Here is a 13,977-nt window from a genome sequence, read left to right as displayed (position 1 = left end):
CTCCACCATTGCCTAAACACCTTCAGTAGAACATATACAGTCCAACATCTTTAACCTGGTTACAACACCCTGCATGACCTAGCCCCCACTTATCTCTCTAGCCCATATGCCATACTAGCCATGTTTCCATATGCTCAAATATGCCAAAGCCTATCATTTCCTCATGGTCTTTTAGATGTACTGTTTGAAAGAAACACTTTTTATTTCACTCTGCACCTTGGTAATATCCACATGTATTTCAGTTCTCAGCTTAACCCCAATCCTTCCTGATATTTGTCAGACCACAGAGTGATTGGAGCATGTTTAGTTGCTTATTTTCTGTCATCATCCACCCCCAACTAAAATTTCCATGAAGGCAGAAACCATTTTGTTTTTGTTCACCACTGAATAGCTAAAACTAAGCAGAATCCCTGGTAAGAGTTATTTAGAAAATCCACCATTATTGTTATTTCTTGGATAAACTATATGTGGGTAGTCCTCATATTTTTGTTTCATTTTTGACTTTTTAAAAACAATATTTTTAATGCCCACATGTACAAAGAGACAGAAGAAGTTTTGTGCCCCGAAAACATTCAATAGGACTTTATTCTAACCTGACATAAAAAAGTTGAAATTGATAATTGATGACAGCTTAAGATATTTATATTGTATTAATTAAAATTAATTATACTAAGAAGTTTTAGGTGTATTTTATTAAATAAACTTGTCACGAAAGCAAAAGTTTTAAAATAAATATGAATGATTCTCTAGTTACTCTGTGTATGTGGGAAAGACTTCTAGCATTTAATCATAAATAAATTAGAAGGATTAAAAGGTGGAATGATATGATGATTAGATTTTGAGCGATAACCAGATTCACCTTGTTACTTTATTGTTTTATAAAGACAGTAATGTTGATATAAGGAGACACTGCCAAGAATTTCCCATAAATAACTAAATACTGAATTGATTTTCTGGAAGCCTCAAGGCGCTTTATATCTAAGCATCGACTAGTGTTGAAATAATCACCTTCCTACTTTCCTGCATGTATGAACATCATCTACTTTTTGAGACAATAAAAGGAGTGGCTCGTGAGACTGGTAATGTAATATGTAACCTTTAACCCCAAGATCACTGGATTGAATCTGGCCCAGGATGGTGTATCTAGTAATATTCAGCAGACAGAAACTGTTTTGTAGCATCTAATTTGAATAGCTCAACCTTTCCATTTAGTCTTTATGCCATAGATATGTGTTCCAACACATCCAATGTCTTTTTTGGCCATCTAAGAAAAAAATGAAATATTAACTGATCGTTAAACGGTTTCCCCTATAGGGCACATAAGAATGTTAGGACATTTAGAAAGCTACCCGCCAAAACTTCAACAGTAGTTAATTCTGAGTAATGAAATCACAAGAGCATGTGTGTATTTTAAAAGTGTTCAGTAGTGAATATATATTAGTTCTATAATCAGAAATAAAAGACAATTTTTCAAAGTTATCTAAGCGATCTCTGTAAGCTTATAAATCATCTGTCTTAACCTGTCATTGGGACTAAAGGAAAGAAAGTGTGCTCCTAACTCTAAGATCTTTCCACAAATTCGCTAAAGATTAATATATAACAGTTACATGAGATGAAGAAAAAACAATAAAAGCGTGCCTTGTCAAGAAGTCAACTGAACACATGAGCGTATAATTTAACTAAGAGTAGTTTAAGGTAGACTTTATACTGTTAGTTTTAATGAATCAATAGTACATGCCCTGACACAGCCATCTGCTCTAGCACCCATATTAAAATGGTCAGCAAAATGCATCCTTTCCTGCTCAAATACCCACTGAAACTCAAACTTTCTCTTTATGCCCATCAACATTATTATTTCTCACATGGATTATGGAATATGGGTTTCTACTTTTATATTTTATATTTCACATTAAATACTCTTTGGAAAGATAGAACAACAAAAAAAAGAAAAAGATTCCTTATGTGCTTCCAAAAGAATATCACAACTGACTGCTCTCTTAATGGGGTATCCAAAGGATGCTGCTCTTACTTTTTCAACAAATAGAGACTATACACCACATTTATTTGAAGGCTGATGTGCCTAAAACTTCCTCATAACACAATTTAAATCTGATATTTGGATACAAGTGGCCTGATGGACTTACTACTTATATCATTGAGATTTCATGCTTTCCCTGCCCCGATATTCAGATTTATTTCTCAGTTACTTAAGATGATAAAATAACTATAAATAAAATAAAAAAAAGGCCAAACATAATTGTTATAAAAGGCAGAAGTATGGACCGAATGTTTGGGTCATCTAAAAAAATTCATATGTTATATAAATTTAAAAAATAAATTTTAAAAAAAATTCATAGTTTGACACCTTAATACCAAACGTAATGCTATTTAGAGGTGGTGCCTGTGGGAGGTAATTAGAGTTGGATGAATTCACAGGAGTAAAACCCCCATGACTGGACTGGTGCCCTTCCACAGGGAAACAGGGACCTGAATTCTCTCTCTTCACCATGGGAAAGAACCAGAAAGAGAACTTGCAGCGAAACTGACCATACTAGTAGCTTGATCTCTGACTTCCCAGCCTCCAGAACTGTGAAGTAAGTTTGTTGTTTAAGCCACCAATATATGGTATTCCTGTTGGAGCAGCTGGAACTGACTAAGCCAGCCAGCAACAAAACAATATATTCTCACAGATAGTAAAAACTCAAAATTTTTAGCAAATATAATCATGTCATGAAACTTAGCAGTATTGTTTCTTAAGCGAATAAACATGTAAATTTTAAAAGAAAAAATGAATTTTATCCCAACTGCAAATGTTATAAAAATGAATGCTTTATTTGTTCCCTGAACAAAAGTAATTTGAATCAATACTATCTATTTGCATGTCCTGCATTAGCCATGAGGATTCAAAGGTAAGGGTAAAATTCTCATACCACTGATCTCAATTCAAGATTAACATTAATATATTCAAAACATGCTTTATTTAACCAGAAATTAGTTTAAGAAAATTTAATTACTGAAGCATCTTATTTAAACTTTAGTATATTAACACACTTATCTCCAGACGCCATTTGTATAAATAATCCTAATGTCTGACCATACTGGAGCTAAAGAGAAAAAGTAGTGAAAACAACAGTATGAATAATTATTTATGATTTATAATCATGTGCCAGTCACTTTGCTACACACTTCATGTGCATTAATTTGATCATTGGAACAAAGAGTCAGTGTATTTTAGAATATAAGTGTTCAAGAAAGTAGAAAGATATTGTAAAATCATTAAACTACATTACCCTTTAACATTTTTCCTTTAAAGATGAAAACAAAAATAAGATATATAAAAATTGTTTTAGAATCTGTTCAACGTACTTGAACATGGCAAATTTTTTAAAAAGATAAGACACATAAGTAGAGGAAGCAAGGAATATTTTTAAAGATACAATATAAAAGAAGTTCAATTTCAAAGATAATAAGTCTATCAAGGAACCGTGCGCGCATTATAAAATATTGACTGATTGCATATGTGCGCACGCAATCAGTCAATATTTTATAATATAATGGCATATTCTATTTCCATTGGCTCATCTAAACCATTTCGCATCCAGGAATAATCCTTTCTTCTGTCTTCTATGGTCCAGATTTTGGAAATACATTCTATTGTATCCAGGTAAACACATGACTACTTAGCATACATGGTCAGTTCACGTTCTCATGTCACCCAAATGAGGAAAATTGGATTAATTCAAATTCAAAATCACTTTAAGGAGCATCATTTAATATTAAGAACAAAAAAAGATCATAATATATTGAAAGTCATGGGAAAATATTACTTCAAAATACAAACATTTTACCTCAAAGTAATTACTATTAAAAAACACCCCCGTTGACATAAAGTACAGTATAGAGAACATAGTCAATAATGTAACAACCATGGATAGTGCCAGGTGGGTACCAGACTAATTGTGGGGATCACTGAATAAATTATATAAATGTCTAACCACTATGGTGTACAGCTGAAACTAATACAAAATAATACTACATGTCAACTGGAACTGAAAAAAAGTAATTTTATTTAAAAAGCACCTCAGTTAATAAAATCTGGGTTAATTTAATCTTTGATTAATTGAAAAAAATGATTTTTTTTTTTTTTTTAAGGCAAGATAGTTCTGTAATTTTGCTGCTAAGGCTGCCAGCAGATGTCTGCCTAGTCTGAAGGGAATTTTTCTTCCTCAAGAGAAAACAGCTTAAATAGGAAACAAATAGCCATATGCTGACTGTGCATTGCTTAGCAGATGACGTAGAAAGCCATGTCCTACAATGGAAAGCATGAGGGTCAAGGTTCAAATTAATTTTCCTTAAAACTCAATGCAATTACCTAAGATTAAATTACTTAATAAATGTAAGTGGTATCAAAGAACTGTACTATCAATTTTGTGCCTGGCATAAAATGGAGTTCTAAATTTAATAATCGGCAACGTTGTGTATAAGAGAATAGATCCATAAAATAGTTTCCTAAACCTTTAAGTAAACTGTCTAATAGAGCTAATACAAAACAAACAAGAAAATACTATTAGGTTGATGCAAAAGTAATTGCGGTTTTTGCAATTATTTTCAGCCTTTTAAACCGCAACTACTTTTGCACCAGCCTAATACTTGCAAGACCCTTTTAGAAAGCTTGAAACTGAATTAAATAGTGAGTTTTCATGAATCTTAGAAACAGCAATATCTTCTAAACTTTCCAACTGAACATCCCCACCAAGAAATAACATTCTGGCTTTGCAAAGAAAAATGATAATTAAAAATAAATTTTATAAAATGCACCTGTGATTAAAAAGGATTTTCCTTTACAGAGATAAACTTACAAAAATTTGAGGTAGGAACTTTAGGTATAAGGAGCACTTTATATTTCTTAGCAGTCTAATTTTTAGACTTTATATTTAAGTGAGATAAGTTTAATTGCATCAAAACTGAGCTTTTACCACATTGGCAAAGATCAGCAACAAAAGGCTGGCCATTGTTTTTCACTGGGTCTCACCTGGGTATAATTGGGATTTAAATAAAAATAAAAATAAATACGCCTAATAATAACCAATAAATATAATTCTTTTGGTGCATTATTTAAATTGAAATAAAGATTAAAAATACACTACACAAAAATATAATTTCCATACAGAAACAAAAGTTTTTAAATGGCATACTATATCCTTTGTTTTCAACGTTTGAGAGATTGACAATTGTCAGGAACCAAGAAATCCAGTTGTTGTTACAGCTGTAAAACTTAGTTTAAAGGCAAATGAAACAGATAAATGTTTTTAAAAGCATTACTTACAACTGTGCTATGAAACCTGTGTTGCCTCAAGACACTTTTCTTAATGCTATTACTTTGGGCTACAGTTTCACTAAGAAATGTGATGCAAACTTTGCCTTCCTGTGTTGTAGCCTTTGGTTAGAATAAGAAAAGTTATTATTGAACTTCTGATACTTAAACTAACGAAATTTGAAAAAATAAAAATAAAAAACAAAAAAAGTAGTAATATACCCCAGGAAAAAATAAAACCAAACTATAACATTACTTTACAGATTTAAACTACATCAAAAATGACCCATGTTTCCCTGCCCCTCCCAACCGTTATGTACGTAACATACAAAATGCTTTGATGTGAGGATGCAAACACATTAATAAATGGTGACTGACAAGCAAACGCTGCCTAAAATAGATAAATGAAATACAAGTAAATTCAACTACTACATACCTATTTGTAAATCCATTGAAGCATGGATTTACTGAAGTTTCCAAATTTTTTTAAACACACAAAACCCATTTTAACTGCAAAATACTTATTTTTGTCCCATATAACTTGTGTCAAATAATACAATTTATCCAAATAAAAACAAGGTTTTAATTATTGCAGTTAAACCAGCATGAAAATCATTGAAAGCAAACACTACTGAAACTTTCTTTCACGGTTTCATATAATAATAATAATAATATTGTTATTATTATTATTATTAAATATCCTTATGGTCAAACTCTCCTTATTAATATCAAACTATATTGGATATACAATATCTATACATTTCTCCCTTTTCAAGTACATGAATTGTTGCTGAATATTATCTTAAGGTATTTTTTAAAGTACTTTTATTAAATTTTATGGCATAGATTATAATATTCTTTTTCTTCTGGAGCTTGAAAACATTTTGGAGGTATAATGAAGAATATCATGGTAAAATTTGTGAATTTTGCACTAAGAGACTACACATTTGAATATGTTACTGGTAAAAGTTATATAATGATCTTTTGTCTTCTTTCAGTTTCAAGATGGTGTATTTGATGACCAAGATTGGAAGAGCTTTTCCCATAATGGACTCTTAAGGTAATAGAATGTCCAGCTTAGAAAGAGAACTGGAAACTTAGTGTCTTTTAAAATATCGACACAAAAGCCAGATTCAAACAGACAGCGCTCTAAATCCCAGTGCATTAGGGTTATCTTGATCATCTGAGGTAAAACTAGAGGTGTTTTAAAAAGGATGATCTACAGGTAAGCATTTAGACCTTCTATTAAAGGATATAGCTTTTTTTTTTTTTTTAAATACTGACAACATTAGGCATGCAAGTAGAGTAGGAAATAACAGAAACATGAGATGATCTTTGATATTTCTGTTGGTACACACTTCATTTATAAGGAATTATAATTCCAGAGAATAAGCAATCACTGTTTTTCTTCCCTCCTGATCTTCAGTTTCTTATCTACCATGTATAGGAGTTGGCCTAAGTCATACACATCATCTTTCTTGATTCTCTAAATTTGTTCTCAAATGTTAACTTAAATGTATCTCCACAGGAAATAATTAACCTTAAATATAAATGTGTCAAGAGTTAGAAAGATGCTTATATCATAACGTTGAAAGATGACTTTCCAAACCTAGTTAGACATGTCCTTTTATAAATAAGTTGAAACTTTAAACTTCCTTTGCTTGTACTACATTTAAAGTTGGGCTTTTAAAAAAAAGTAGAAAATAGCTGTTGTGATTATAGCTTCTGTACATCTCACTGATTTAGCTCTAAGACCTTCACTGATAATCAATGCAATAAGAGAAAAAACAGTAAGTTGATTATCAATTAACAGTTACTAGAGAAATACAAACTTGGGTTTCAAGTAAATGTTTTAAAAATGTGAATGGCTGCTTCTGACATAGTTTTAAATGGTTACTTTAAGTTCTTATTCTATCTAAATTTTATATGAGACATCTTTGCCATTCTGTCCCAATTTAAGTACTACATGGCTCTGTAAGTATAATCAAATCATCTAAATTCTCTAGGGCTGATTCCACATTAATAATATGACTGAGTTGAAATAACCTGTTTCTAAATATAAATATAAATTTCTAATTTACAATTATCCGTGGTTCTATATATTCAAGTTCTTGTTGAATGTTGGAGATAATGTTAGTGATTAAATGAAAACAGATTATATAATTACAATTTTGAACCCAAATTATATCAAAATATCAATCATCAAATAATACATAGTTATGCATAGTTTCACATATAATTACATACAGTTAAACTTAAAATGAGTTAGATCTAAATTTCATTTGTCTTCCCAATCCCTATGCAATTCTCAATTTCTGCTATATGTACATATACACAGCTGAATTATTTCTAGGGAATGAAACTTTCTGGCTATTGCTTGAATGTTTATGGAAAACAAGAGAAACCCAGTTCTTATTCAAAGAAATACACATCCAGACTCTAGAAATAACAATTTAATCATTAGTCAACAAATCCTTCTTGAGATAATGTCAAATGAGCTGCCTTTAGTATTGTGTAAAAAAAACTGAACCATCAACTACCTGAAGGTTACATACATGTTTTCTTCTCAGGGTGCAGGTCAGTAGCCAAGATAATAAAGTATGAGATATGTACATATATTTGTCTGGATACAGCTTTACCAAAAATATATTTCTAAACATTAGAAACACTTTAAAACCATACCTTACAGTACTAGTTAAAAGTATTTCTCCTAATAAAGGCAAATGAAAAATATCCCACACTATTCTTTTATAAAATATACTTATATTCAATATATTTAAAAGCAGCAACAAAGGGGAATAAATCAATTTCAGGGCAAATGTTCAACAGAAAACAGCTCCAAATCAAAACTAAAACAGTTCAACAACTAGGTATAAATCCCAATGTAGCTTGAATAACCAGCTAGGATGAGAAATATAAAAATTCAAACATTGGATTGTATCCATATACACAGCTAGAGATTTTCCTCAGGTCAAGCCTGTGATATGGGTTTGATATTTTATAGCCATTGTCAAGGCAGATGATCCCACTCTGCCATGTCACCCCCCACACCCCCCACGAAACACAGAAAGCCCATTTTACTTACTAGCCACCTCCAGTGACGCGTTGTGGCTCACAGCCTCTCCGAGGTAATTCCTCGCTACACAGATGTAGACCCCTTCATCCGGCCTACTTTTTCGTCCATGCACTATTCGTAAGAAAAATAAAGATCCACTTGGCAGCAACATGCGATGTGAGCGAGGGTCATCTTTGTCTGTCTCCACTCTCTCTCCCCCTTTGTACCATTCAATAGTGGGTGTGGGGCGGCCCTCAGCTTTACAGTTCAAAGTAGCAGGTTCTCCTTTTGAGACAATTAGGTCTGAAGGGTGTTCAACAATGCGAGGTGGAAAATCTTCCTGACGAAGACGGGAGCCTGCAGAAGAATTGACAAACAGCTTCTTATTATCACTCGGAAACAATTAAAAGTCTTATTTTAAAAGCCCACATGTTAGCACTACTATTGAAACATAACAGTCACCCACTCTCTCCGCCCTATTTACTAACTAATCCTTCTGATGTCCACCTTGACTACACCCTGTAATTTCTGAATCCTTTTGACCCTCCACCTTCAGAAAGTGCTCTTGCTAAAACTTTGTATAAATCCTGTCTGCTCTGAAATTCCATGTCCGCAAATGCTTTCAGAACCCATCACCCTTTCTGTTAATACCATGTGTGTGCCTGTTTTTGCAGAGGAATGTGTTAAAGAGAATCACTGAGTATTACAAAAAATGGCATGGCTTCCTGGAATCTCCTTTTTAACTAACATCAATCAACACTATAACAAAACATATACTACATACGAATGAACATTTCTATTCAAATATATGATGAAACTTTTCTTTACGGAGACTTTTATATTGTCCTAAATAATAAAAGTTATACAATAATAAAAATTATATATATATGTATATATGTACATATATATATACATATACACACACATTTCCACAGTATTTAATGTTAAGTTCCCATAATTATGTTGATATTTTAATAGACTTCAAAGATGAAATATTAAATAACTGAGTTTAGGTAATTAATTAAATATAATACTAAATGGAGAAGGATATGTAAGGGGCTACAATCTGAACCTTATGTATTACTTAATAAATGAAGTCCTGGTTGTATGTGCCATTTAAATATTTTGTGTCTGTATCTTATTTTTTCAATGAGATTATAATCTCTAAAATAGGGATCATGTAAAATATTTTTAATATTTCTATCTTATTGCTGCCATGGATAGATTTAATATATAAATTACTTAGAGATTTCTCAAATTCAGCAGCCCAAGCTTAATTCAGTTGTGCTCTCAACCTTATTTTCACCTAGTGTCCCAATCTGAGTGAATAATGAAAAGTAAAAAAACAAGTCTTCCTTTAAATAGCCCTTTCTGTCCCCTAGTCCTCCCCAATATTTCTCAAATCAATCTACTCATCTCCATCTCTATAGCCAGCTAGATCACTGATCAAACTTCCATTCATTCCCACCAGGATTTAGGAAAGCTCTTAAATAGCTTCACTTCAGTGTAGCCAGATGAAGGATTTGAAATGTAAATACAATCTGGGTCCTTGTACTTCAATGGCTCTTAAAATAAACGTATTGCTCTTAAGATAAAGTCCTTAACAAGACCTACAAGAGCCAGAGTGTTCATTCCCCTATCTAGCTCTCCAGACTCTTCCTGTTCCACTCCTTTCTCTGCTTTCCTCACCTCAGCCTTCTCTTAGCTCCACAAATATTTTGAGCTTCCTCCTGCCACAGGCCTAGGCCTACCACAGGGTGGGGGCTTGAAATGATCTTTCTCCAGTTTATACCCACTTTTCTTTCCAATCTCTGCCCCTACCCTGTTCATTATAACAAAAATTAAATGCTCCTTTTACAAACCTAAATAACACTATATAGCTACCCTTGGTGATCAGAATTACAATTTAAATTTGTTTGATGCTGTGAATATTATCTGTCTTTCCCATTACTCTGTGACACCCATGGGTCTGATTTTGCTTGCGGTTGCTTCCCTTACACTTAGCAGAGTGCTGAGCACACTATAGGTAAGCAATAAATATGTGTTAAATAAATGAAAACAAATGAATTAAATGCTGACAGAAAGACACATTTGAATGGAATGATCTGAAACTTAATAATCATGCATTCTAAAAACAGATTTTAGAGGTGTTTTTTTAATTATAACCACGATGCATACTATTTAACCTTTACTAGATTTTAAGTTCTGCATGGGACTTAATGCATATCTCTAAATTTTAACTACTGCTATTAACATTTTTTTCTTAATGAAATCAATAAATAAATGACAAAGCTAAAAGATCTATTATTTGCTTATGTCTACCAGGAAAGAACAGAAAATTATATATAATCTGAAATGTTGAGTGATAGTTTTATAAACTGAAATATTGAGAAATAGCTTTAGTTTAGTGAGTGGGATGCAGCATATTATAGTAGGTTCTTTATATGAAACCACGCTCTAAAAGAGTAAATAAACCAGCAACATGAGAAAAAACAACTTAGAAACTCACACTGTCTCACAAAGGCTATACTGAAATCAAATTAAATTTAAATTGGATTCTTAGATTACTCAGTTACAAGTGCTGTAAACCGTCAGAAAAAAAAGCGTTATAATATAGGATTAGCCTTTACTTTGGCTGTAATTTTAAAAGGTGCACGCTAATGCAGAGCAACTGCTGAGGTAATATATAATTAAATCAAATTTTATTTTAAATTCCGAAAGTCCATTTTACGTAGGACATACAGGTGCATAGGTTGCTATGAGAATACAAAAAATGGCACTTATGACTACCCAAACAAGGCAAACAAGGCATCCTGAGACATGAAATGAGATGTCATGAAAAAAGAGGAAGACAAGAAAGGAGGCAATGTCACCCAGAAATGCAGCAACAAAAGAATATGGTACACTTGTAAGACTGGCAGGTAGGTTAGCATGGCCTGAGTATGAGGCGCACGTCAGAGATTAGAAGCATGTGCCTGGAGAAGTTGCTAGAACAATAATGTGATCAAGCCAACAACTGTACATCAAGCCAATGTCTGGACCCTAACTAAAAACAAGAATATTTAAATATTTTAAGCAAGGGATTGCAAGATCAAGTTTGATTTTCAAAAGCTCACTTATTGGTAGTATGAAACGACTGCAGCAGGCTACTCTAGGAAGGGATTTGTTTGGACACTTTTGTACTCTTCAAGCAATAAATTCTGAAACTTGAACTTGGATATTGACAGTCAGAAGGGAAAACAGAGGGAAGAATCTAGACATATTTAGTTACAGTATCAACTGGATCTACTCACGGGTGATGTGAGAGAAAACAAAAAATAAAAAAATGCACAGGATGGAGGAGAAACAGATGGCAGGGAAATTCCAAGTTTCTGATCTGAAAAATGGATGAAGGGCAGTCCCAATGAAGGTAGAGAATAGAAGAGTGGTATTTGGTGAGACGAAGGGATAGAAGAGACAATTTATACAATATGAGACATGGAGAGTTTGGAGTACTTTTAGAATATCCAAATGGAGACGACAAGTTGCAAATTAAATATTCCAAGTTTGACCTCAGCTGGAACAGTAGATGAGCATCAAGCTGGAGACTGAAGCCATGGAAAAGAATAAAACTGTCTAGGGAGACTGGACAGAGGAAGTAACTGCCAATTACAGAATCTGGAGATCACCCAGGCTCCACTAAAGTGCACTGGAGCTCAAGACTCCCTGTCCCTAACCTGCAGCCCCATATATCTGGACCACAACCAGGATGACTTTTGGGAATGAACTCAGGCCCAAGTTTTCACCAAGATGTTTGTAGAGAAGCATTCAGTAGAAAGTTTCAGTAATAAAATCGCTTTCTATTCTATTAAAGGCTAAATGTGTAATATTCTTTCCTCAGATTGTTAATAGGTATTGCTCAAGAAAAGAGTTGCAGTTATCAGGGTCTATTTAGTCTTCTTAATGCACCTTATGATTAGCCAGAAGAAAGTTGTAACATGCAGCATTTCTCAAACTTATTTAGCCATTGAACTCTTTTTATTTTTCTTTATATAGGATATCCTCACGCGTCATTGTTTCTGAGGAACACGTTTCAATAATAACAACAAAAAAACACTCTGTTACCATATAATAACTTGAAGAGAATGAATATGGTTAGCAAAAAATGAGTTACTTGACTATAGAGCCAGTACATTTGCAAATTATAACAAAAAACATAGAGACCTCACATTTCTCATAACATTTAATCTTCAGGAAAGAAACTTTCCAGTTCCTGCGTGAAATTTGTAACAAGTGATTGGTTAACCTCAGTAATAAAAATTATAAATGGCAATCAAAAAATATTTTTTTTATTATCAAGACTAAACAAGAAAAAAATGGAAAAGAATTAATATTAATTATCCATCATCTCCTTTATCAAAACAACATCTTTATGTGGTGGGTGTTATTGTATCTGTTGTCCATATGGGAGAACTGAGACTCTCAGCTGTCATTCAGCTGGAAGGTGGCAGTGCTGGGATTCACTCCTAGTGAAATTCCCAACTCTTACTTTTTCCAGCTATTCCATAAATATTGGTAGGATTAATAAGTTAAAATCCATAGAGAAACATGCTTTGTCTATTCTTGTACCAAGGCTGGAGTATTAATTTTCATTTACTTAATTCTGAAAAGCAGATAATAAAAACAGCAAATCTGATGATATCTGTATTCTTTCCCCATGCATTCATAGACTATCCACCTATAAATCAATTGATTTCTGTCTATTAACTAAGTGAAGACCTTCATGATAAATAAATGGGGATATAAAGTTTCCTTATACTGTATCATCTTCTCTGAACACCAGCTTGCATTTTTTTGTTTGTTTTTTGGTTTTTGTTTTGTTTTGTTTTTAGGAGGGTGCAGCTCACAACAGCTGATGCAGGAACTGAGTCAGCAACCATGGTATTATCAGCACCACACTCTAACCAACTGAGCTAATTAGGCACCTCTAGCTTGCATTTTTGAGTAAATATCTTTCTGTTATCAGTTCTTAATATTCTGATAACTTTAATTCCTACGCGCTGTGTGCACAATTAAAATTCAGTATCACTGGTACCCCAGTTTTTTTCCACCAACATATTTGGAGGGACAAGTAACCCAACTTCTATTAATAACCGTGACACACTTTCTCAAAGGGGGACTTTGAGGAAGTTACACCAAGATGCAATACAGAAGAACATAAATGAATCTCAGAAGAGTGTAAATGAAAGACCCTTAGTAATTGCAATCTTCCTCCCTAGAAGAGATGTCCACCTGCACTCGGTCACAAAACCTCTCTCCATATAATATTCTTGACTTGTTATTCATAAAAAGCCTTCTCTCTTCAATCATAAATTCTGAGTTCCTATAAGCCATCTGACAAACACCATTCTAATTTGCTAATTTGGGTATTTTTTAATGTATTAAGATGTAAGGTTATATTATACTTGTCAGAACCAACTTCCAAGTTTCAAGGACACTCTGCATAGGAAACTTAAAGGTTACAAAGAAGAGAGGGTAACAGAAGGAAGGGACTGATGGAGTGAGGCTTTAATAGGTACTAGGATGATAATACCAACTGCCCTCACAATCCTGGTAGAACCTTGGGACT

At 33.1% G+C, this 13,977-nt stretch overlaps 1 protein-coding gene across 11 annotated transcripts in view; it reads right to left on the bottom strand.

Annotated features, from left to right (window-relative positions):
• The window catches only part of ROBO1 (roundabout guidance receptor 1), a 1,112,802-nt gene that overhangs the window by 323,833 nt on the left and 774,992 nt on the right, over positions 1 to 13,977 (bottom strand). For all 11 annotated transcript variants that reach the window (XM_019750008.2, XM_074333367.1, XM_074333370.1 and 8 more), the window contains one exon: positions 8,400 to 8,726. In XM_019750008.2, the coding sequence (XP_019605567.1) occupies positions 8,400 to 8,726 (327 nt within the window). The remainder of the gene's footprint in view (positions 1 to 8,399; positions 8,727 to 13,977) is intronic.

Source organism: Rhinolophus sinicus, linkage group LG01 (assembly GCF_036562045.2).
Source record: "Rhinolophus sinicus isolate RSC01 linkage group LG01, ASM3656204v1, whole genome shotgun sequence".
Taxonomy (NCBI): Eukaryota; Metazoa; Chordata; class Mammalia; order Chiroptera; family Rhinolophidae; genus Rhinolophus; species Rhinolophus sinicus.
This window is presented reverse-complemented; position numbering and strand designations above follow the sequence as displayed.